This window comes from Anabrus simplex, chromosome 2, assembly GCF_040414725.1.
Source record: "Anabrus simplex isolate iqAnaSimp1 chromosome 2, ASM4041472v1, whole genome shotgun sequence".
Classification (NCBI taxonomy): Eukaryota; Metazoa; Arthropoda; class Insecta; order Orthoptera; family Tettigoniidae; genus Anabrus; species Anabrus simplex.
Genome location: NC_090266.1, coordinates 733329758 through 733357157, shown reverse-complemented (window position 1 = coordinate 733357157; position 27400 = coordinate 733329758). Strand labels below are relative to the sequence as shown.

General features: G+C 41.5%; 1 protein-coding gene across 1 annotated transcript in view; it reads left to right on the top strand.

The window, feature by feature from the left end:
- The window catches only part of LOC136863079 (synaptotagmin-12), a 61350-nt gene that overhangs the window by 32391 nt on the left and 1559 nt on the right, over window positions 1-27400 (top strand). The window contains exons 5-6 of the mRNA XM_067139409.2: window positions 5769-5903; window positions 14735-14854. Of these exons, the coding sequence (XP_066995510.2) occupies window positions 5769-5903; window positions 14735-14854 (255 nt within the window). The remainder of the gene's footprint in view (window positions 1-5768; window positions 5904-14734; window positions 14855-27400) is intronic.

The following is a 27400-nucleotide window of genomic DNA, read 5'->3' as shown; positions in this document are numbered from 1 at the left end:
GTCTTCAGACCGGCATGAGAGCACCAGTCGAAGAATGAAACTTTACCAGGGAAGGGGTTTGAATACAGACCTCCGAACTGACAGGATCACGCCAAAGCAAGTACGCTACAGTGACACTGGCTGAAACACACGGTGTGTTTGTGTTGGATGCTGAGTTTTCGACATTGATCTCAGGCCGTTCTTAAGTCCTCTAACAGATTTAGCAACACCATCGTGCAAACCCCATTTGAATTCGCCCGCAGAGCTATAGGATTGGCTAACTTGAGCAGCTGGAACAATGGCAACGGTGTGAGATAACAAATTATTTCTTTCAATCATTTCGGAAAAGGCTAGGAAAGCAACAGATAGGGAATCTGCCACCTGGGCGACTGCCCTAAATGCAGATCAGTATTGATTGATTGATTATATCAGCATGACCAACCCTCTAACGCTCATATACCCAGTTCGCGTTGTTTCCTTCCACCCCGATGACCTCGATGTTAGGCCCCTTTAAACAACAAGCATCATCATCACCTTCCACCCTGTATGGAGGCAGGACAGATGTCAATGCCATTCTTAACATACAAACGGAGCGCGAGCAATACACAAGAACCTCGTTTATCCGGCCCTCATTAATCTGGATCTCCGGTTTATCCGGATCGAAAATATTAAAAATATGTTTACTTCTAAAGTATTTCTTTTACGGCGTCGACTCTTCTTGAATATCTTTTCCACCAAAAATAGTGAAGGAGAGGAATCGGAAGTAATTCGTCTACGGACTATCAAAGGTACCGTCCCGGCGTTCTCCTGGAACTGAGAATGGAAACCGTGGAAAACCATTCCCAGGACGGCCGAGCTGGGATTCCATTCCTGAATGCAACGCACTATTAATTCACTGATGCTGAATTCGAAAATGAAACCGGCGCTCCATCAGAAGAAACAATGACTCTTGGAGAGGCAACAACGCAGCTGGACAAACTGATGGCCTGTTTAGAATCCTTGACTGAAACCACACAGACAAAACTGTTGTTAGTGAAACGTCTTCATGATCGTGCTGCGCGCAAACGCTATACAAATGTAAATTAGAAAAAACTCGCACATTAATTTTAGTGCATAAAACACAGTCGTAATTGTACGAAATGTGTTCTTATATTTTTTTGTACAATTGAAGAAAGGTATTATTGTACAATTTATGTTAGTAGATTATATAACATGAATTGTATTTGTTACTTTAGTTTTTCCAGATTATCCGGATTTTCGATAATCCGGATCAGTTCTGGTTCCACTTAACCCGGATAAACGAGGCTCTTGTGTACCTCGAATTCTAAAATGTTTTTCCTACCCATTATTTTCCTTAGGACTGGTCACGCCTCCTAGCCATACAATATGGATACGCAGCCCATAAGAACAGTGTTCGTTGCGTTAATTTTCCTACGTCAATATGTACAGAAAAATGAACCTTATCGTACCGTACTGTAGGAATGTGTATGTTCATGAAGTATTTATGAACTCCTGCATGTAAGGTTCATATTTCTTTGCACCTTAGCACAGGTAAATGAACAAAACGAACGTTGTTCTGATGGGCTACGTGTCCATGTGTGGCTGGGAGGTGTGACCAGTCTTAAGGAGGATACTATACCTCTAATATATAAAGTTAAATTATGACAGTTCTTAGAAGGAGGTTCGTTTACTGCCTGCCGAGGCGGGATGAAGGGAGTGGGGGTATGTTGCCATGGAAACGAGGGTGGGGTGACTGCGGTTGCCATGGCGATAAATCTTCCGACCAGCTCGTCTTGCTTGGAGTTGCCAAACCTCCCACTTCTGAGTTAGATCTTGGCGTAAGCAGTTCTATTAACGGAACATGAGACCAAGTAAGTCACAGTCTGACCAGGTAGTCTACAACAGATCACAGCGGTCCGAATGGACGAGGGAACAAGTGAGCCGGGAGCGAGGGGTAAGAGAAAGGAATGCTAGAATGTGGCAACATCGTGAAATGACACGTGCAATGCTCCTCCCTCCAGCCCTAGCTGTCAGAACTCATCTTTAGTTTTTAGAGGTATAGATCGTATGAGCATTGTGGGATACAAGGTATTGCTCGCCCATCGATATGTGGTGATGCCATATTTGGAATGGCGCAGTTCGGTTCCTCTTTCATACCCAGGTACCGCCCGCTAACAGTACGCTGATATTCATCTTCATTTTTAGTTTCCTGTAACTCTAACACATCAACAGAGTGATCGAGAAGGATTCTGAACAAGTATTAATTTTAGATCTTGTTATATCCTCATCATTGCGTTGACAGATTATGTTAAATATTATGTTAAATGCCGAATCATTAAAGGAACTGTTGTAGGGTTTAGGAATGTTCTAACTGTCATGGCTATACGGCCCTCAGTGTCTGATCATTGTCACCGAGAGAGCACAAGTACCTGAAGGAATGATACAAACATGGGTAATTTCACTCCCCCTTATTATAGTAGGAATATAGCAACGTCTGGCCCAGTGAGGAAAACAGCGGGAAACTACCACACTCCCCATTTCCACAGTATGACTCTTCACTGATTCCTAGGCAATTTATGACAGCTAATGGAGGAGCTGTTAAGGATCCAACCAGGCTTTGATCTGAGGACTGAACATACGCGTATTTCAGTATTACAATCAATCAAATAGTTCCAAAATATAAGTAACTGTTTTGAATGTTCTTGTGTAAAATATACCATATACTTAGATGAATTTAACTCATGTTATATGAAAACCTACAACCTGTTTTCCACTCAATGACCGGGTCAGGGATGGGATGAATGAAGCCCCATCTGGCGGCGAGCATAGGAATTGCGCCGGCTGGCAAGGCCTGTCGCACTCCTCTAGGGCAATGATTAATGACCGACAGATGAAATGAAATTATAGTGGAGAGTGTTGCTGGAATGAAAGATGACAGGGAAAACCGGAATACCCGGAGAAAAACCTGTCCCGCCTCCGCTTTGTCCGGCACAAATCTCAAATGGAGTGACCGGGATTTGAACCACGGAACCCAGCGGTGAGAGACCGATGCGCTGCCCCCTGAGCCACGGAGGCTACTCTTTACTCATGTTAAGTGATATTTTAATTCTACCCCACCCCCCACCAACTAAGAACATCGTAACTGATATTTTTGTGATTTTGATATTATTCGCTTATCGTGTACTAAAAATGAGCTCTATCAACTGGAAAATCATTCCACTCTGATTTACCTTAGTTCCAACCAGTATGGTTAAGAACAAGTGTACCGGGCGAGTTGGCCATGCGCGTAGAGGCGTGCGGCTGTGAGCTTGCATCCGGGAGATGGTAGGTTCGAATCCCACTATCGGCAGCCCTGAAGATGGTTTTCCGTGGTTTCCCATTTTCACACCAGGCAAATGCTGGGGCTGTACCTTTAGTTAAGGCCACGGCCGCTTCCTTTCAACTCCTAGGCCTTTCCTATCCCATCGTCGCCATAAGACCTATCTGTGTCGGTGCGACGTAAAGCCCCTAGCAAAAAAAAAAAAAACAACTGTTTAGCATAGTATACACCAGCACCAGACAGTTTTCTGAGACATTTGCTATTCCCAGCTTGTGCGATAAACTGATTTAGATTTTTGAGGACTCCTGGGGAGATAATTACACACACAATCCACAGTCTCAAATGATGAGCACAGCCTGGCTGGTCTTTTGGTATCACACAAACAGCCAGTGGTTACATTTTTCCTATATGACGTTCTTGTTTGTCCTTCGGAAGATTTTGCATTAAACACACGCCGAAATCTTAAAACAGATTCACATTTACCAAATTTCAACACACGAAATGCTCTCTGTTCCCCTGGAAATATCACGTTGGCACATTACTGACTCCGAGCGGGAAACAGCACAATTGTATCATGGCACCTAATTCGAAGGGAACTTGTACATTTTCCCAATTTGTACGCAGGGGCGAAGCGTCAGGGGAGACAGGGTAGACAGCGTGTACCCTTAATATTTTGTGAACGAAATATTGTCTAGTCAATTAAATTATTTTTTAGAACATTAATTATTTCCACATTCATGGCTTTATTGTATTCTTCGCTTTACTTATTTTCGTCTCACTTCTGCAATGCTCGGGCTCTCGTCAGTAACACGAAGCACGTAGACGAAAGTAGACGCTGGCCATTCTGTGTATGTTCCCTTTGATTTTCAAAGCTTTCAGATAGAGACACACTAACGCTATCTGTACGGGCTGACTGTGGAACTAGGACTTTCCTATAGCGAGATTTCTCCGCCCAGTAGACAGACTTACCAGCGTCTCTTCTTGCTCCCATTGGCTAGTATTTGGATCTCTTTTTATAAAGGTCTTCTTATTGGCTACCATCTCATGCATGCTTTTAATGTAATTAATTTGAATTTACTTTATTATAAGACACGTCTGAAAATAAAATAATATTCTAATACGAAGTATAGCAAACATGTTCCTAATAAATGAATAACAGCATCAGAACTCTTCAAAGTAAATGCATTTTCTTCCCCGCCAATATTAGATATGTTATTATAACCCCAACAACTGTTAGCTTACATTCTTAATTAATAATGAACTCCAGTGTACATACGGAAACAACAAAATTGCTTAATTTGATGCTGTAATCAATCAGTCAATGAATCACTACTGATCTGCATTTAAGGCAGTCGCCCAGGTGGCAGATTCCCTACCTGTTGTTTTCCTAGCCTTTTCTTAAATGATCGCAAAGAAATTGGAAAATTTCTGAACATTTTCCTTGGTAAGTTATTCCAATCCCTAACTCCCCTTCCTACTGATATCCTCCCACGCCATCTCTCCACTGACACCTCCGAACATACCACTTAATCGAGCAGCTCGTCTCCTTTCTCCCAGTTCTTCCCAGCCCAAACTTTGCAACATTTTTAACGCTACTCTTATTCCGTTTTAACGTCAGTTGCTAGTGAACGCGCTATAAGTGTCTTCAAATGAATTAAAACCTATTAAAGGAATTCGATGACCAACCAGAGACTGTTTAACTAGGGAACTCTAGCTATGTAGAAGGAACTGCTGTGGCATATTAGCAAGATGCCTGACTTCACGACGGGACTAATAGAATATATTTGCTGAAATGAAGGACGGGGGGATTGAACTCATTTACGAAAATATTGTTAGGGTGACTTGTACGAAAATCTATTTATTTCTTATTTCTATTATTAAATCTACATAACAATGAAATATATTATTATTTTTGTTCTAAAAGTATGTTTTTATTTGACAACTCCCACTGCACGTAGCATTATAGGGTTTGCCTTAGTTTCAGTCATTAATATAATATTGAATTCAGATTTGTATGAGTTGAAAACAAAATTCAATGTATAATGTGATTAATATAGTCTAAATAGAGAAAAATCTGTCTACCCCCTTACTTAGTTCACGCTTCGCCACTGTTTGTACGTTCTTCTCAGCGTGTTTTGGTTACCACCCTGCTGATTTCTGAAACCCGGGAGGCACTTATAACTTACCTTGTATTTGCACTACATCTTCAGTGGAATTAACTTTCTGTTGAAAACTTCTAGGCTTCATTACTTCAAATATTGTAAGAAGGACTTGGCCCTCTGTGGTTCTAAACCCCTGTTATTTACTAATTAAATTGAAAAACTTGTTTCATATACATATATCAGCTATATTTCAACTTCAAATACTGAAAAACAGTTAATTCGTGTTTTGATTATATTGATTAATATAATGCCTTCTTGGCTTGTTACTCCAATTACTTACGTATTATGTTTTGAACATTTAATTCCAGAAAGGTACAGAGTATGGAGAGCTAATGTTCTCCCTCAGCTACCTGCCTACAGCGGAACGTCTAACTGTGGTGGTGGTGAAAGCAAGAAATCTTAAATTTGCACAAAATCGTGAAAATGGTGATCCTTTTGTTAAGGTGAGCACTACAAATGTTTTAAGAAACAGATATAATATTAATTTTAATTCAGAACGTCTTATGCATTTAATTAATCTTAAGCAGTTAATTTTTTGAACGGGATGAATGTGGTAAAGAATCTCTATAAGAGCACTTGCATAGTAACCAATAACTGTTTGTGTACTGACTCTTTTGAAGTGCTGAGAGATGTGTGTGTCCGCTCAGGGTTGAACAAATATACATATTTTATCCAACCATTGTTTGAATATAGTCAGGATTATTCACCTTAATTTCGTCGCAGATCAAAATATCACCTGGTCATACTGAGTTTGATAACTGCAGTCGCTCAAGTGCGGGCAGTATCCAGTATTCGGGAGATAGTGGGTTCGAACCCCACCGCCGGCAGCCCTGAAGATGGTTTTCCGTGGTTTCTCATTTTCACACAAGGCAAATGCTGGGGCTGTACCACAATTATGGCCACGGTCGCTTCCTTCCCACTCCTAGCCCTTTCCTATTACATCGTCGCTATAAGACCTATCCGTGTCGGTGCGACGTTAAGCAACTTGTAAAAAAAATCATCTGTTCATGACTGTTGCACAAATAAAGACTGTAGCGGCCGGCCCGTAAGGACTCCCGGGCGGTGTCCTCCTTAGAAGAACGGGAAAGTAATTTTTTTGTTTTCCTTCTCGATATTTGAAGTAAAAAACTGGACTCGATTAACACTAAGAAAATTACATTTCATCTTAAAACTGTAAATTTTCATCAGTACGGAAGACTGTTCGGCAATATCAAACTTAGGTGAGTGACTTTCAGCACGCAGTTCGCTGGTAATTGTTTCAGGTTGAAGAAAAGGCACGGACTCTCGAGCTTTTGTCCCAGGATAGTGTGATAGCGAGGGGAGAGAGATGTAAGGGGGAATCACGCAGGTGGACACGTTCGGTGAGACAAAGGGTGCGGGTAGAGGCTTTAAGCTCGGCCGAGTCCGTAGGAGTAAAAGCATCTCTACGAGCACGCGCCAGCCATGACTGCATATATAATTAAATATTAATTCATTACCTTGTTTGCCCTACTTTTAATCATATTTGAATACAAAAAATAATAATGAATGATAATGAAATGTAACATTTCAGACCAGGAATGTTGATTCAAATTCCAAAGGTGAAGTAATACGGACCTCTGGCTTGCATCCCATGTTTCGTGATGGTTGGCAGCAGTGAGTGAGTTCGTTTTCGCGCGGAAGACGTGAATGAGTTCGGTGGTACTGGTCGCTAGTTTTACTCCATCGTTGTAATTTTTCTTTATGTTCGTGATTCGTGGTGATTATTCTGTACGCTATTAAGCTTTGAAAGTAGTGTGTGTTAATTTACCGGTGCGGTTGTGATTTGGAACCGCTTGTGGGTATAGTGATATCCTCGTGATTTCTGTATCTGTGTTTATTATTAATAATAATAATAATAATAATAATAATAATAATAATAATAATAATAATAATAATAATAATACTGGTCTCTAGAGTTAAAACTGGTCAGTTGTGCTCACAGTGCCTAAATCTTAAATGTCTTTACTTCTTTTACTTTTTATACGTATTCTAACAATAGGGTGGTTAATTATTCCTGCTTTGGAAAATGAATTCTGTGGACGCTATTTTCAAGAGCGAAAGTCGTTCTTTTGACAGTAGATTAGAACTGAAAAGGCTAGGACTTCCGAAACCTGATTTAATACTACACAAGGTTCAGAACCCTTGTAGCAGTAAAGCTGGCTATACCAGAAAATTCAGTCGCACATTGTTCAAGCATGCAGACTGGTTGCGTGGATGTGATATAAGAAATGCGTTCTTTTGCTACACGGGTTTGGCTATGAATTCTCGTGATCTCGCGTGGACATTAACTGGTACTACGGACGTAAAACACTTGAATGGGTTAAAAAACATAAATCTGGTGAAACGCATATAAACATTAGTATTCAGTTCGCGATGCTTGGTAAGGAAAACATCATGTGCCAGTTAGATGATGCTTGTTGTTTAAAGGGGCCTAACATCTAGGTCATCGGCCTACGTGTGCCAGTTAGTGCGTATAGGTTGAAAACTAAACAGTTAAATGAGGAAGTATTGAAAAACCGTTACATACCGGTACCCAGCAAGCTAATTGACTGCATTAAGTTTTATGGAAAATCTGAGTTCGCACAGCGAGGACACAATGAAACCGATTCATCCGATAATCCTGGAATTCTTCGTGGGTTGGATAACTTAATGATCAAGCTAGACTCTACCTTAAAGGGGTACATTGTAAAAAGCCAACAGTCGTGTTCTTCTGTGACTGTCTAAAACTATACAGAACGAGCTTTTAGACTCAATCTATTCCGCACGCATTCAGTTGATATATGACGAGATTTCTCTGAGACAACCAGAACAACCATGATAGCCATTCAAAATATTTACTCAGTTCATTTTCGGAGATGAAAACAGTTCTTACGCATCCTGCCCTAAAATTCCATCTAGTTGCGCAATTTTCCGGGACACGTTTCCAAACGATATCATCTAGTACGCTTGCCCGTTTGGAAGATTTGGAGCAAAACGTGCAACATCCTTCTAAATTGCTATTTAAAAAAACTTTCACTGGCTTGTTCTGGGTTGTAGAACGCTCGATAATCAAATTCAATTTATGGGCGTAACAATGAACAAAGTGCGCATTTTTGTACACGGCCTTCATTCTTGCCTGTAGACATGTGTGTTGCTCGCTTATCACATTCGAACCATTATACCTCTAAGCTGTTACTATTCCAGTTTATCTAGTTCGGGAAATAAAGCTTGACTAATTCCGTATATACCGGTACGTAATTTTCCCATCAAATCATCAATATGGTATCCTTCAAATGTAATTATCATTGTGTGTCCAAATGGCATAAACAGCTGATAAGGGCATCCTTAAGATCCCAGTTTGCTCTTCTCCTTTCTGTCAACGTTGTCAAAAAAGAAGTGTAGGTAAAACTCTGCCCCCACCCCCACCCCACACACCGAACTAACAGTCCACCGGCCGCTACTGTATAAAGATGATTTAACTTCAGTTTTTAAAAAAGGCCCCGTATGATCTTTGGCTTGCCAAGATGACTGCTGGCCTTCAGATTTTAGATAATGATGACTAGATGTTAGGCATCTTTAAACAATCAGCACAAGATATGGGCAATATGACAACATCCTTAGCCATGTTGCATGGTTTACATGAGCAGGATTGCATTGCTTTGGTGGGGTAGAAAAGTCACTGATGATAGACTCTTCCTACAGTCTACAATATTTATATGTATCCACGTCCTGCATATCTTAAGTTTATAATTGATATCTACAGAGATAGGAACAAGAAAAGGAACGCATAATAAGGCAAACATAATGGCAGGTCGGTGCAGGTAGAGGAAGCAACAAGGCCAAACATTAAAATGCAAATTATAACGACAGTCTCCAGATCTTCATACATTGCTATCTTCAAATAGATAGGCTCTATCCATATCAATCCCAGTTCTTCTACATCCATCTCTTCTCAGTCCCAGCGAGCTCATTTCTACTTCCCAGCTTCATCAGGAGGGCGGGTATCAACACTCACCGAGGGGCCATCTTGATAATCTTCAGTATTGATGTGGGAAGTGTAGGATAAGAAGAAATCTGGATGAGAACAGGAAAAGGGAAGAAAATGAGATAAAAATGAATACAGGTGGTAAAAGGTCAGGAACACAGAATGGACACAAAGAAAGAAAAGGATCCACATGGATAATATAAGTAATGGAAAGAAAAAAGTGTAAAATCAGTTCATATAATTATAGAAAGATAAGAAGTATAATAGCATGAACACAATGGCAGTGTATGAACAGGCAGAAACAGAAGGGCACAAGGATAAATATGAAAATACAAAAGGACAAGGAAAATCTATTTATTTTCACATACTGCTGTTTTCAAATACATAGGCTCTCTCCCCATTAACCTCAATTGTTCTACACATGCCCTCCCATGAAGATGAGAAACTAGCGCCACAAATGCTCCACCGCGCCAAGCCTGGCCTGGCATCTAGTAGCTGACCGTAAAGGCAGGTGGTCTCATCTGTTAGTTGCGGTTGTTTAAAAAGCGGAGAGAAACAGTCTCTTTTTTTCAAACAGGAAGGTACCGAGCTCGATAGCTGCAGTCGCTTAAGTGCGGCCAGTATCCAGTATTCGGGAGATAGTAGGTTCGAACCCCACTGTCGGCAGCCCTGAAAATGGTTTTCCGTGGTTTCCCATTTTCACACCAGGCAAATGCTGGGGCTGTACCTTAATTAAGGCCACGGCCGCTTCCTTCCCACTCCTAGCCCTTCCTTGTTCCATCGTCGCCATAAGACCTATCTATACCGGTGCGACGTAAAGCAACTAGCAAAAAAAAAAAAAACAGGAAGGTCCAGTGTCCTAAACGAATTCTCACCAAGAAACAGCTCGAAGTTATCTGAGTGATGACAAAACCGAGTCCGAAAAAACTGATCTGGTGGCTATCACAAGAATGCGGCATGTCTACAGGTTCTGCTTGTTAAGATATTAAATTGATCAAGTTTTATCCATACAAAATATCTTCATTTCATAAATTGAAACGTTTTACTGATCTGGATGCACACTCTAAGTTTTCAGGTGAATTTTACAATTCGTACACAATGGATGGATCCAACACTTCTTTTTATGGTTGATCTTCAATAAGATGGTATGACATGGTGCTACGTGAATCTATCCTTGCTTACTTTAAGCATTAAATGCAAATATGGTGCCACATTTTCAGCAAAGTGGACTAAATGTTCACTTCTACATTTCCAATTTCACTACATAAGACACCAAATTCTCTGTTAGAGGATCTGCAAGTTAATTTTGGATTGGACCTTGCATCATTGCAAAGCTTAATATTGTTAATTTAGGACACGTTTGTGATCTGTATTTATCCTTTCACCTTTTTGAAAGTCCGCTTTTCAGTTCAAGTTAATATTTTCTCATATCATAAGTTAAATAACTTAATTCCCTATTTTCAGTTGATTACTCTCTTGTTACTAGAAATGATTACGAATGAATATTCACTGTTAGCATTAGCTTTTACATTATAATGATAATTTCGTGTGGCTATTTCTAGCCGTGTGCTACCCTTGTAAGGCAGACCCTCCGATGAGGGTGGGCGGCATCTGCCATGTGTAGGTAACAGCGTGTTATTGTGATAGAGGATAGTGTTATGTGTGGTGTGTGAGTTGCAGTAATGTTGGAGACAGCACAAACACCCAGCCCCCGAGCCATTGCAATATTATCGAGCTGTGAAGGATGCCAAACTAAAATACACAGTTCAAAAAATTAGCTGAACATGATTTGTAACGTCTGGTATGTGAACGTTAATTTGGTACATGGGGTTCGAATGGTCGTAAGCATACCTTGAGACCTTAGCTACTCAGGGTATGTCAAATCGAAGTTATACTCCATCTGTAGGTGTAGCCATGCATTAAACTGTCAGGTGACAGCTCAAAACAAAATGAATAGCGGTGCGTCCGTGTGTCGTTGTGAGGTGCACAGACTACTACGGTCGTTTGAGCACGTTCTACGTAAACCAACATATCCCATGAGACATCTTAACGAGGTTCAAGTCGCAAGGGTCGTCACTTTGATCCAGGAAGGATGGACTTTTCGTCGTGTTGCTGTGGATCTCAATGTCTCCTTGTCAGTTATTCAACGCTTGTGGAATCACTACAGTGAGACAGGCCAGTTCACAAGGACGGTTGGACAAGGTCGTGGACGCATGACATCCCCACAGGATGACCGATATCTGACGATCTGTGCGTTGCGGCGTCGTTGAGCAACTGCCAGAGAACTGCAACAAGACCTCAGGAGGGTCACTGGAGTCACGGTGTCTCACCAGACAGTAAGAAACGGATTAAGAGAAGTGTCCTTACGAACCAGACGTCCTGTTCGAGTGCCCCGTTTAACACAGCAACATCCCGCAGCTCGCCTTCTGTTTGCCCGTACCCACGTCAACTGGCAACTTCACAAATGGAGACCTGTGTTGTTCACAAACGAGTCCAGATTTCCCCTGACGCAGTGTGATGGACGTCAACGTGTATGGAGACGCCGTGGTGAGCTGTACATGCCAAATGTTGTCCAGGAAGGCGACCGATTCGGACAAGGTTCTGTGATGATGTGGGGTGGCATCAGTATTAATCACCGTACGGATCTTGTCGTCGTCTGTGGTAATCTTACCGCTGCGGGGTACATCGAGCAGATACTGCTATAGCATGTTGGTTGCTGCATACGGTGTTGCCCTGAATTCGTACTCATGCACGACAATGCCAGGGTTCATGTAGCGCGCATCACCAGAGCTGTCTTGCGAGGACTGGACATTCAAGAGATGGAATGGCCAGCAGTGAGTCCCGACCTTAATCCCATCGAATATATGTGTGATAGTCTTGACAGAAGTGTTCGTGGGTGACTTGTTCCACCACAGACTCTCCAAGACCTCGAACAGGCTCTCATTGAAGAATGGGACCTGACACTGTAACATGACCTCCATCGACTTATATGGAGCATGCCACGTAGGTACCAAGCTGTAATAAATGCTCGTGGAGGACATACACCATACTGAAACTCACCAACTGTGATAAAAATCCACCCCGGGGGGACTCTTATCACCTAGTTTTCGCCCCTATTTGTACATTTCTGTTTGTGCTCTGAAAATGAACGCGAATCCATCGATGCTCTTTTGTATACTTCAATAGTAGAGAATAAAGGTTTAGTTGGTAAAATATCTGAGTGTGAGGTATTGTTTTGTGGAGCATGGCATAAGTTCAAAAACATGTTCCCCTAATTTTTTTGAACTGTGTATTTACTACCCACTGATGAATTTCTGAGGGTAGTTTTTATTCTCTTTAAGACACTGAATAACCACACTCCTCTGGCATTTGATGAGAGAATACTCATTGAAAATTCTAAGAGTAATGCCAAAATTTGGAAAGAGAACTGTCAAATGCCTATCACGAATAAGTTTAAATTAGTCATGAGCAGAATTCATCATCATCAAAGAGTATTGCAATAGGAGTTGCAATAGACAGTGCTGAATATGTACTTGTGTTGGTAGAGGAATATGTTCATATGTTGGATATTGTTTTCAAAACGTAATTTTAGAATATCAGTTTTTTGTATACATAAAAGGCACATTTTTATATTCCAAATTTAGCCTTCTAAACAATTTAATAACATTTGCAGAAAATACAAAGTAGCATTACCTAAAGAACTTGTGTTTAAATGTTTTCGATGAGGGTTCCTAATATCGGATGGGGTAATAGGTACTAAAAGGGGAATACACATAAGTTATTGTTATGTCAGAAGAAATGTGGCCCTGATATAGGCCTAACTAATATTTTTAACAGACTGAAGTGTGAAAAAATAAAATGAGCACATATTAACTTTAATTAGATGAAAAGGATCCTTTCAAACACGTGAAAGGTTAAGTACAGATCACAGACGTGTCCTAAATTAACAATATTAAGCATTGCAATGATGCAAGGACCAATCCAACATTTCCTTGTAGAGCCTCTAAAAAAGAATCCAAAAGAAGGTAGTGAAATTGAAAATGTAGAAGTAAATGTTTAGTCCACTTTGCTGAACATGTAGCGCCATATTTCCATTTACTGCTTTAAGTAAGCAAGGGTAGATACACCTAACACCATGACATACAATCTTATTGAAGATAAAGATAAGACACAATATTTATATTTAACGCTTAAAGTAAGCACTGGTAGATACATGTAGTACCATGACACAAAATGTGTTTTCATTATTACTTAATTTTATTTAAAATCAGTATTTTCAGATGACTATTGTTAAAATTCCATCAATGGGGAAAGATAAGCCCGTTGTTAACTTCTTTCTTTTTCTTCACATGCTGGTATTTATGAATCCAGGCTCGTATGCCTGAAGAAGACTGAGAACGGTGCTGCATTGTCATGACCTGACGTGGCAAGTAGTAACTTACAGAGTTTATATGGCGTATAAGTATTAGATAGTTGAGCTGGCCTGGCAACTAGTAGAGTGTGTGCAAATGGATTACAGCCGATGTTCGATGTATAATCGATGCACAAATGAAGTCAGGCCTTCCAGAAAGATCTCAGGCAAAAAGTATTTAGAAAAACAATATTTAAGTAAAGCACTAATAGTACATACATACTTCATTATAGACTGTTATGCCTTTCAGGATTCAGTTTGCAAGCCTTTATGAATTTAGTAAATGCCTTTATAATCCTGTAGCTGTAGCTTGCTATGTGGCCTCGTTTAGTTGCACACCGGTACCCTTTATCTTTAAATCATTAGAAACAGATTCTTACCGTCGTAGTCTTGGTCTCCCTCTACTTCTCTTACCCACCATGACTGAGTCCAGTGTTCTCCTAGGTACCCTATCCTCCTTCTGCCTATATTTTAGTAGGAGGAAATGTGCAAATTGTGCGTAAAGTTATTCTTGGCAACATGTAAAGTGAAGATGAAGTCTATTTACAGTTCCTTAAATGTCATTCATTACACCTATTCCGATAAATGTTTGAATTTTCATCCATTACCCAGTTGACTTATTTAGACCATTATTTGTATACATTTTAAGAAGTAACTGAGTAATAGTCAATTATTTTTCTAGAATGAATAGAAAACCACAAATAAGGCATTCATACATTTCCAACAGAACTCAAGAGTGCAAAAATGTGTGATGAGCGCTACTTTTTTAGTTAATTTTAGTTTCCATAATGCAAAAAAAATGTTAGAGAACTACTGGCCAGTGAATGACAAATTGCAGTAACAGGTGAATTTTATAACATTTGTGTGAACATTTCTAGGTTTACCTACTACAGCATGGTAAGAAGGTGCACAAAAAGAAAACATCTACAAAACGTGGTGAACGTAGCCCAATCTTCAATGAAGCGATGATATTCAGTGTGCCTGCTCATGCTCTGCAGGTAAGTTATACAGAGTTATGAAATATAAAGGACGTTGAAATTCTGAAATGATCTAAACACAAATTTGTTAACTATTCTATTTTATTCCCCTCCTAAATACACTTCAATGAAACCCTGGCTCCTCTTCTACTATCATACTTTTAGCATGACATTTCTTAATTCTTTCCTTTACCTCAACAAATATCTTTTCATTCATTATTAAATTCGTGATGAATAAAGAGACACATGCTTTGAGAAATGAGAACTAGCGGAGATGAAACGGTCACTTTCTTCATTTTCCATAGTGAAAATTAGTATAAATACTAGACCATTTGGATGCTAATGGCCTATTCGGAGCGCAAATATGAAAGGAGAAACTTCAGTATAACACTCAATATAGTTTTTGACAAGATATTCACTGCCATACTGAACGAAAATTTCTCTCTTAAAATAGTCTGGACATATAACTTCTGCATTCTCTTTCTCTCAGCAGACCTTACTCTTGAAACACTTGTTCAGATGATAGTGAGTGCCAGATCTTGGCAATATGGTGGGTGATTTAAGATTCTATGCCATTCTTTGCTTAATGTCTGTTACAAGTACATCATTCTTGACACGTGAGGCTTTGGTTGTGATCACTTTGAAGATAAGATTAACTGTTCAATATGGCACACATAGTCAATATAATGCTTAAGGTAATGCTTTCAGGAACATGTAAAGGATGAAATCTTACTGACAACGTACTCTCTAAGGTACAAAGAAAAAATAAACAAAACTGCACCAAAATTCTGCAATGCTCACTTCTGAATTTAATAGTGATAGTTTTTTTCTATAACATACTATAGATGATCAGTAGACAAGTATCACTTGGAAGGCTAAATAACAGATCTGCATGAGAATAATAATGTACATTGTGTAATATAACTGCAGCCATGCTGGTTTGCTATTTATAACTTTACTGATTATTCTTGCATCTCAGGTGGCCATAATTTTTTACAATAAACAACCATACTAGACATATTTGAAATAATTATAATATTATGATACGTCCATAATTTGGGTGCCAATGTTCACCAAAATGAATCAATAAACTATCTATATTCTAACATGGCATAATCTATGGAAATCCACTTCATCAAACTCTTGTAACAAATATATAAATAACCCTTCAAAATAAACGAACAGAAGGCTGTAAAGTTTTCCTCTGTTTTATTAACATACAAACACAAAACGAAAGCTGAAATGAATGGATGGGAACTCAGGCACTACGATGTACTAGTATTTTTGGTTATCGTGTACGCAACAATGAACACTGACACCCCATACCAACACAATTCAATACATTTTGCAATATACAGAATTTTCGGGGTTTGTTCCACCAATACAATTTTTTAACCATGATATATCATTGTTCTTTCCTTAACCTAGCCAACGGCCGTAGCCGTGTTGAAACACCGGATCCCGTGAGATCTCCGAAGTTAAGCAAAATTGGGCGTGGTCAGGAGTTGGATGGGTTGCCACGCGCTGTTGGTGGGGGGTAAGGGAATGGAGAAGCGGAAAAGAGCTGGCCACCCTACCGCACGTAAACTCCGGCTCAGGAACACCTCTGCGGAGGTTCGGACCTGCCTTCGGGCAGAGCAACCCTTACCTTACCTTTCCTTAACCTCAGCAAATATCTTTTCATTCATAATCTCTTATTTCAGTGTTTCATCTCGCCTTTGTTTTACTGTACACTTTTAGCCACTCACTGATTTTAACACTAGTATAATCATACTGTTCATTTCTCAGAAACATAAATCTCTTTCACAAGACTCATCTTTGCTTTGAAACCAGGTCATAGACTGTAGCAATTCAATAGCACATAGAAGCCAACAGATAGCAGCCCTTCGACACCCAACAACACTGTGGAACAGACAACAAATACCATATTTTCTCACATAATTAATGCACCTGCATAATTTACGCACCCCAATTATTTTGTTTAAGTGGGGGAAAAGAAATGTTTGCATTTTTTATGCACCCTATTCTTGGTGATTCATCGCACTGTTCCGGAGGAGTTTCGAAATGAAGATGTCAAGTACGGTAGCAGTTTTCCTATCGCAAAACCTGGCATTCCAAATACTCCCCAAATTCCTGTTAACACCCTTTAGGAAATATCGCTGGCCACTGCACTAATTTAGTTCAGTGAGTGAATCAGCGCAAACCTGACTAGTAGCGCTCTATTCCAGTCTGGTACAGAGTTATACTATGAGTGTTTTTGGTTACATGCATGTTTTGTGATATTAAAATTGTTTGTTAATCCACAATGAGCAACTATTCAAGTAATATTACAACTCACGATCATCAGTCATGCTGAGACACATGGGAACAGAGCAGCGGGCCTCAAATATTCATTGTCCAAGTGCAATGTGCACTACTGGCGGAAACAAAAGACTGCAGTTCAAGCGACCAACAAATCTCGCAAAACACTTTGCATACCATTGCATTCATCCATCCCTGTTGTTTCTTCCATCTTCATCTTTTGTACCGCTAACTCCACCTTCCACGTTGTTGTTGTTGTTGTTGTTGTTGATTCTTCACACTGTATTGATTCTATCTCCCCTGTACAGTTGTTCACATTCAATAGCTTATCAAAGTACTCCTTCCATTTTCTCTTTATCTCTTCTACATGTGTTAACAATTCCCCATCTTTCTTTTTCACTAGCTTTTTGGTAACTCCTTCTTCCCTCTTGCTTCTTATAAGTCCATACGGCATTATTTTTTACTGCCACTTACATCCGCTTCCATTTTTGTGTAAATTCTTCCCAGTTCTTCTTTTCTTCTCCTACCGCCTTTTTTATATCTCCGCTCGCTGCTGAGATACTTCCTTTTGCTTTCTTCTGTTTGATCTCAGTTCCATTCTTGCCAGGCTGTCTTCTTTTCTTTCACCACTTTCCTCACTTCCTCATTACACCACAGTGTCTCCTTTCCTTTCACCCTTGTGGATGTCCTGCCACAAGCACTCTCCGCTGCACTAACAATTGCCTTTTTAAAATTGGCCCATTCCTCCTCTACATCCAGAAAGTGGCAAGTTTGCTCCCACTAGCGGACACACACGCTATTTAGTTATTACAATTATCAAAATTGAAGGTTGGGAAAGAATCTGTAATAGCACAGTTTGACAGGTCAAGAAACTATGGATCAGTAGTCCACAATTAGAACATTAAGGCATGAGCTCTTGAAGCCGCCAGAGCAGCTGGTCTGGAGAGTGTAAACCTTCTGTGCATTTTATCAGTGTTTGTTTCTATATTTTCCACTTCAGTAACTGGGATTTGTTGCTTCGATCTCTCCTGAAAATCGTCCTGTACATTTTTGTCTTTCAATTTCCATACTTTTATTTTGCTTTTTCTTATCCCTTTTAATTTTACCATTTTTCAAACCGTAATTTTGCCACCACAACTCTATGGTCCCCATCAAATGCTTCTCCTGGTAAAGCTGTCACATCCATCAAGTACCTGCTATTAGTCCTTTCCACCAAGAAGTAGTCAATTACTGATTTTGTTCTTCTGTCACCCCACCCATACCTCGTAATTTTTCTGTTGTTTTTCTTTCGAAACCATGTATTCCCCACTATAAGTCCATTCCTTTCACAGAAGTCCACTAGTTCCTCTCCTTCGCGATTCTTTTTCTCATATCCATATGGTCCAATGGCTTCTTCCTTTCCTTGTATCTCGTTTCCGACCTGTGCATTCAGATCTCCCATAATAACTACCTCCACACCCGAAATTTCTCTTTCTACTTTCTCTAAGAATCCTTCAGTATCATCTTCCCTGTTTCTCGTCCGTGGTGCGTACACTTGTATGAAGTCCATCACTTCATTATTCATCTTTAGTCTAATCTTCATTACTCTGTAACTAACACATTCTACCACTTCAATATATACCTCCAATTGCTTCGAAATGATTAGTCCCGCTCCGTTTATTGCCTCTTGGCCACAACTCTAGTAAAATATGTATCCTTTCCTCAATTTCTTCCTTTCGTTACCTTTCCATTTCACTTCACTCAGCCCCATCATTTCCACCTTCTTCTTCTACATGAAATCTACTACTTCCTTCGCCTTTCCAGTCAGGGTCATAAGATGTACTATTGCTATCTTAATGTTGGTTACTGGTCGTCCATTTCTCACATTTCCCCCAGTACCCTGAGAATAGCATGTCGCTTTAAGCAGGGGAGCCTTTTCCGAATTTGAATTCCTAGTACCATATCATATGTAGGCTATTATTACGATGGGGTCGCCACTCCAAAAGGTATTTTATACCTACTGCCAGGTGTTATTCTAGGCCGCTCCACTGGAGTACAGACGCCTTCTGTAGCCGCTCCTGTGGAGTACAGCCGCTACAAGTTTCCCTCTTCCACAACCGATGCCGTACCGAAGTCCACCTTCTCCGGCACTGATGCCATTAAGGTCTTCACCCATACCCTGGGCTTGGGCCCTCCATATTTTTGACCTCTGGAGAGAGGGTGTCTCAGCATTTTAAAGCCAACAGGAACTGGGCTGCCTGTTGCTCCGTAGGTTACATTGGGTATTTCAACCAGCCCTACTGTATTGTAGGATCCCCCTGTCCGCCACCCGAGGACGCGCCCTCTAGGGGTTAACAGGCTCCCCCGACGGTAGCACCTTCTTATTTCGCGTGAATAGTTAACCGGTGATACATATTGCCCTGATTGGTCAAACTCCGTATCAGTTTGGTCCTGCGTATTATAATCAATGTTCTGGAAGTAGATTTGACTTACCTCTTCCTCAATCTTGAACAAACGCCCTTCCTTATCAGACAATATTCTGTATGATAAACGTATTGCTGCTCTGAAGGTACCGTGGCTTCATCTTCGAGAACTTTGTTGAATTTGTTATATGCTCGCATAAAAATAAGCCTATAGTGGGTTTGTTGTTTTATCAAAATCTCCTTTGATGTTCTGTTTAACTCCTCTCTCTGTTGCCACTATTTTATGTTCAGGAATCGGCTCATAATTGAAAATGTAGGTACGTCATTGTCTCGGTGCATATGATTCATATTGCCATGTTTTACACAAACAAAAATCATAGTACTAAAAGAAAGCTCAGCTCATGCTCCACAGTGTCCTTGCTCATTTTCAGCACCATATGTAAAATTAAAACACTAGGGGGAAGTGATATTTCAGATACTGTAAACTTTTTAAGACTTTCTGAGTAGACAGATTGCCTCAAGCAATACAAAGTTTCTTAGGTATTGCAGTTTGGAATATAAACAATCTTGCCAAAGTTGTTGACTAGATTTGGGAAATGTGACTCAAGTATTAGAATCGATGAAGTTAGATAAGTTGCTTCGTTGAGCTAGACTGTTGAATGAGCTTATTTGCTTTGTCAAATAATTGACAATATCAATCAGTTCGAACAATAAATAAAATATTTCAGCAGCTTTGAAGTGAATCATGTAGCCACAATTGTAGTAGATCAGTTTTGAACCAAATGGCAAACTACGTTAAAGGGCTGCATTTCCACTAAAGGCTCTTAGCTTTGTTCCGGAAAATGTTTTCAAGTAGTTAGCAGAGCATATGTATCTATCGAGCCTGTTGGTAAAGGAACTGAGTTACAAAAAATTGACATCAAACGTTTTTGCAGCCAATGGACCTCAGACATCTACTTTTAAATCTAAATTGATGAACACTAACTCAAGCCAAATGCAAAAATTTGAATGGCCTTTATTATTATTAAGATTTTATTCACTAGCTTGTCTTGCTCATAGATCATAAAAATAAACACTTTATTGACATGGATACAAAGTTACTTTCTTATGAGCTAGTGACAGTATCACAGACAAATTCAGTCACTGCTGTCCAAGTAACTTACTAGTTTTCTGAGCTTTCAAAGACCCATTGTCATTGAACTATGTGAAATATTTCAGCAAAAAGGTTCTGTCATTTAAGCAGTGGCGGTTTGTGATAAAATTTTCAGGAGATTCAGGACATTTTTGTTCACGTGTCAAATGTACGAAAGTATTACGAAATCAGCAAAAAATAACATGCTTAGATCATTTCACTAAAAGTTCTTTGTACGGTTCTTTCTCCACTCATAATATGGTTGTACTCCTATAACGGAGGATCCATTCTATCCGAGACTAATCTGTGAGTGTACAACGCAACTAAAATTACTACTACTACTAAAATGTTTTCATTCCGTACCCTGATGGCGTATGGCGAGCCTGCTAAAGGGTGACGTCTTCCGTCAGACCAGGCGATGTGTTCCGGTGAAGGTGAGATAGGAGCGGCCGTAGCCTGAAAAAGGAATAGTACCGGCATCGTCTCAGTGAGGAGAACGGTAAACCGTGGAAAATCATCCTCACGTCAAACGACGATGGAACCAGCCCACCACCTTCCGAATACCGAGCTGAAAAGCCATGGTAAAACCGTAGGCTCAGTTAGCCGAAGCTTCTCTGCTCAGCAAATTTACTACAGTGCTGCATTGTAGTGAATAATAAAAAATGCGAGCACTATTCTTGGTTTTTACATAGCACGAAGTTCACCTAGTTAGTGTAATAACAGGCATAAAAATTATGCCTACCGCACTTATCGGTACTCAAATTAATTTCACCTGAAACGATTCTCCATCCACAAAGCAAAGCAAACTTCTTCCCGCAATTACAAACACCTGTCCAGAATTACTAGCGAATATTCCGGCATGGTAATGCAAAAGTAACTTCTGGGAGGCTGCAGTTAACAGTAATAGGGGAGGTGGCGGGTGGGCCCTTCAGGGCAACTGTGCTACTATCTCTGGTTTGACGGTTGTATACGAAAGGGCACATACTTAAACATGATCCTCGTTTATGGGGATATCTGTGTAAAAACCATGACGTCACCTGCATGCATATAGTCTTCAGGATCGTAGCACAAAATCCAGTGTGCTCCCTGCATTGCCAGTCAAAGTGAACAGTTGTGAGTGTAGCGAAGCTCCGATATAAGTCGAGTGCTTTCGACTGAGTGTTGAAATGAAGTCGGAACAAAGGATACAAAATTGAATTGTCCGTAAGTACTTGAATATGCATGAGAAGCGGGTGTTCGCGTGGAATGTGCTCTTGAGCTCCCACCAACACTGCATTTAATGTTCTATATTGTGTGAGTAATGTCAAAGAATTCTCGCTCTTGACGATACATGTACTGCGGGTGAGTATTTCTCCCACAATATTATCACGCAGCACTTTCCGCCGGTGTATGGACGATATCCAGAAATAAGTTATAAATTACACTCGAAGATGTCAAACAAGGAACTGAGTAGAGAATAGTCTCGGTATTTCATGTCTCGATAGTTCGATATACTCATAAATCCAAGTTGAAAAATTTGAAGAAATAAGAATAATAAACCGTCAGTTTTCAGTGCGTCATTCCTTATAAGAAGCAAAAGACAAAAAAACACATGGGAAACTGCCGTTGAACTCCCTCCTTCTTACATACATCGCGCCATATTGTAAAAATAATTTAGTTTGGTATTTGGCTTTACCTATTTATACACGTAGTTGTGGTTCATTATGTTTATACAAATGCTTTGTTTCAATTGACGAAGAGTGTTGACGAAAGTTAAAAACACACAAGGAAATGTGTTTCCTTGAAATTGAAGTTGGAGGTGTTAAGAAGACTTGACAAGGGTCAAATGATAAAAATTTTTGCCGCGGAATATGATGTTGGTGCGATTACAGTCGTCAATTGGCGACAAAACAGAAATAAACTTGAAACGTATTCATCTAACAAGTGATCTAATGAATCTTGCAGTCGTAAGTCATCGAAAAAGCCTGAATATGAAAAGCAAGTAGGGCAATGTACATGTGGTTTATCCACCAAAGGAAAAAGGGAAGCCCACTTTCAGGGCCAATCCTTTAAGAAAAAACTTTCTTGTTTAGAAAATATTTAAAGAAGGAGGTGCTAATTTCACTGCGAGTAAAAGCTGTTTGGACAAATGAAAGAAAAAACGGCATGATGTACAGCAAATACAGGTGTGTGTTTAGCCACTTTCAGTTGATTCTGAGGCCGTATAACTATTCTGAACGAAATTTAAAGAAATCGTGAAAAATGAGAACCTTCCTACTGACCAACTTTATAACTGTGATGAAACAGCGGTGAACTTCAAAGTGTTACCAGCTAAAACACTTGCTTAGTGGGAAGAAAAACGTGATCTTTCTCTTCACGCTGAAATCGCTCCAGGTACATACTGTAGACTCCTCCCGCATTCTCTTTTGCACCACCCTTATCTGATATGGCATGCACTTTCAACACTTCTTGTACACCTGCAAGTCTTTTGAAAATGCGGAACATTGTCAACACAGACCTATCCGTATATATTGTACCAAAACAATGCCCGTAGTTCGAGCTTGAAGAGCACAAGGTTGAACGCAGGGCGTGTACGGTACATTAACTTGGAGAAGGTACGGACAGTGAGAGGATTATACTCAAAATTGAGTTCATGTTCCTTTTGAAGATATGATTTATTATACAATAGCAAGTTTATATCAACTCTGTACAGTTGGAATTTGTTATGCACGAAATCGTCTCGCGCTGTTGTTGGTGATGTCCCACGTCGAACTATTTGTCCTCCCGCCCAGGTCAGGAAACAGCTTACTGGACCAGGGAACCACGTACATTCCCTTGATGGGCGCTCTAGAAGGTCTGGAATTTCTGGAAGCTCCAGATATTCAGGACACTCTTGAAGTTCGAATCACAGGTTTCGCTTTCTTGGGATAATGGGGTAAGCACACGTTAAGTCCCTCGGACATATATGAAGATTGAAACGCAACGTATAACTGACATTCAATGGACCCATGAAGGGCTTAAATAAATATCGATGTTCGTGTAGATTGTCAATAAAATCAGACTGATCCCTTCTGTACTTGTCTCGTAACTTGAGACGCTAATCGAATAGCTCAAATAAGACTTTTTGTGGCTGAATGTCAATGGGATCAAATACGCACAATGTTAAACATGAATTGCACTTGGTAACTTTAAGCACACGAAAGCAGGAATAACCAACGTTCCGAATGTTCGTAGAATTTGAAGACACAAACAATCGTCGCATATTACTGTAATACAATACCACTTGAATTTTACGTACAACTGTTCGGATAGTTTATTCAGTGAATGAACACTGCTAGATACCGCAGAAATATTATTCACGTTGATTTATACGACACTCACTTCGTCTGGATATACGAAGTCAAATGCCTCACGCGTGAAATTAGTCTCGTTCACACGCGCCTTTATATGTCTTACCAGTAGATTGTAAATGATCCAGTAAAATTAGTCCAATTTACGACATGTTTTAAATTCATGAATAACGTGAAGTTATTTCACATGAAGACTAGCACTTTCAAGTTATTACACAGTTCTGCTTATGAAAGAAATAACGTGAAGGTATTTCACCCGAAGACTAGTATTGCACAGTCCATGAACAACCTAAGTGTTCGAAGCACAGTTTATGTTCGGAAAATTCTAAGTTCAATTACACAACGTTTTAGTCACTTGAAAATGTTTAAGTACTGCAGTCACTGCACGCACGTCCTCTTGCTTCGACTGTCCTCTCGTCCTCTGTACGTTTGACTTGTTTTCATCTTTTTCGGGAAGGGAGCGAAGCTCGCTCCCCCACCGCGTGGCAATCGACACTAATATACAATTGTCTCCGACATGCTGTTAATTTCTAAGGAGAAAAGATATAGCAGGGAGGAAAGGGAAACAGTACTACAGGAGTACCTGCCTGTTTGCACGTCAGACACGTTACCAAGCAAGGTTTGTGTTGTAAAGGTGGTGTTAAGGCGTGGTATTAAGCAACAGGGAAAACCGCATAGCTGGAAGAAAGAAAGAAAGAAAGAGCCTACATGATAAACCTGACTAATGTTGATAGCACATGCAAGGATGTAGTTTCTGGATAGGTCCAGGTGATAATGTTAGTTGAGAATAGGTATCATGCACAAGTCATAAGCCATATTCTCGCCAGTCCAGTTATCAGGGGATCAGTTCGTCTGGGCACTGCCGTGATTAGCGCGGGCCTTGCCGGTTGCGGAGCCATGCGCCAATAGCCACAAGGGCCTGCTGCATCGTTCCACCCCCTTGGGGTCTCTTGTACCCAGTCTCCGATCCCGGAGAATGAGGCCAAGCCCGCCAGAGCGGGGGCCTCATGGGTGGAGGTGGGATATGACACCGGGCCTCCCTCCTCTCTGCCCGCGCCATGGCCCGGTAAAGAAGGCAACTACGATGAGAGGCCGAGTGATCCTCTACGCAGTCAGCGCACACCGACGCCTCCTTAAGTGCTGCGCAGGCCGTGTAGTGGTGATCCTCCCACAACGGTTGCACCTCACTAGGAGCCCACACCTATCCTGTCGATGACCCCACCTCAAGCAGCGGAAACACTGCAAGAGCTTCTGACGTGGGCGTTTCAATCTCACCTGACTGCCGCTACCTGCTGAGGTCCTCTCATGATTGGCTTCTCGGTCGACTGCTGTCCAGGGAGCAGTCCTGCGCTGCGGCTGGGTGAACCCCTCCTGATGTGCCGGAGCCTTATTCTTCCTAGTCCGGGGGGCGGCGTCTGCATCCTGGCGGTGGTGGTCCCTTCACGGTGGGGGAAGTGTCCTCGTCCTGGTGGTCCTCCTCTCTGTCTGGTGACCGTGGTGTAGCGGATGGCCCCGCTGCGGAGCCGGCTTCTCCCTACTTCTGGCTGGCGGCGGCGGCGTCAGTCGCTGCCGACACCTGATTGAATTCCCTGTCCTGTGGGGCGCACATCGATGTCTGCAACATGGTAGGCTCGCTGGCAGGCCGGGCCTGTATAGCAGACTCAGAACGCCCGCGGGCGTCCTCCTCTACTGCCGTGCTGCCGTCCGCCATCTGTAGCGCGCCCTGGTAGTAGGCCTTTCCTGGTTGGCCTTGGTCTGTGTCCACCTTGCATAAGTGGCCCTCGGGAGAGCGGTCTGCTTCCACTTTGCAGAGCCGAGCCGCTCGGCCTGGGTAGCGCAGTCGCGGCGCCAGGGGGCGGAGTGCTCCACCTCCGTGGTGGCGTCGCTGGTCTCCGGCGTGGGCGCGATGACTAAGTCGGTATTATCCGCGTTATTCCTCAGCCGTCTGTCCTTCCTGGCCGTCTGAGTGGTGGCTGTGCTAGTCACGGGCTTCCACTGGTAGGCGCTGAACATTCCTGGTGCGTCGTCTCTCCCTGGTAGCCGGATAATCTGGTATATGCTAGAGATCTCCCTCGCGATGTTGTCCAGGCACTCCTGCCTGTGATCTCTGATGATTAAGCATCCGGGGAGGAAGCTCTCGGCGTGATGGGTAGGGGAGATCCTATTCCTCTTGGAAAGGGGGTGGCGCATCGTGTACAGGACCATATCCCGCTCAGCGGCTGCTCTCTTCCCCGGCCTGTAGTATACGAGGAGAGCCTGGTTCACCGAGGTTGCACAGCTCTCTCGGAACAAGAAGCCATCAGTGGGGTCATTCCCGTCCCTCTAGGCGTCCCATTGAGTCCCCTTCTCCACCGTCGTCATCGTGGTCCTCCTGAAATAAAAACTGGGAAGGGAGTTAGTAATGAAAAATGCTTCCTGACAATGCTTGTAGTGCGTACTGAAAAGTATACACAGTACACAATGCTCTCTTGGAATATGTACTAATAAGTACAGTTGCCTCATAGTATTTGGAAAATACAAATAGTCTGGTGAGAAGAGTGAGTCAACTGGAAGTTCGCACGTCCTCTCACTGTGACTGCCAAACTCGTCCTCTGTACGTTTGGCCTTTTTTCTGGGGGGGGGGGCAAGCCCGCTCCCCGCGCGTGGCAATCAGCTCAATCTACATTACCTCCGACATGCTATTAATTTCTAAGTAGAAAGAGATAGCAGGGAAGAGTGGGAAGTGGTACAAGGGGTATCTGCCGGTTTCCGAGTTAGACTCGCTACCACGGCAAGAGTTTGTGTTGGTAATGTGGTGCTAAGTTGTGGTATTAAGGGTCAGGGAAAACCAAATAGGCAGAAGAGAGAAAGACCCTACATGTAAAACCTGACGACGCTCGTGTCTTATTTATACTCAAGTCGCGGACTGCGGCTGTTTCATTCCTCCTTCAACTTTCTTAATCGTGGTGGATTTTAATGAAACTTGGTAGAATTGGGATGACCGGCAATGGGTGGGCACGGGACGTCCACTGCAAGCCTGGTCTTCGGTTGCTACACGTTCACGTCGGCAATATGTCATCCAATGGCCACAGTTAATATGGCAATGTCCTGTCATCCACATCTTCTTCACATGAGCTTTTCTACCATGGATAAATGCAATGTTCATGTATGATCTCTGTTTGACTTACTTACATCCATCTTGCAGTAGGGCCATACGCACAGTGACTGTCCGGCGCTGGTGCCTAGCCACACTTGTCCAGAGATGCAATATGTTGATGGCTGCCCGTAGCATGTGCCGCAGGGTGTCCAGTAAAATACCAGCCTTACCGTGCTGCCACGTGATCGAGTGATATAATACCATTGCTCTAACTTATAAAACAACCCTAGTATTATAATACAATGTGGCTATTCCTAACCTGGTGCA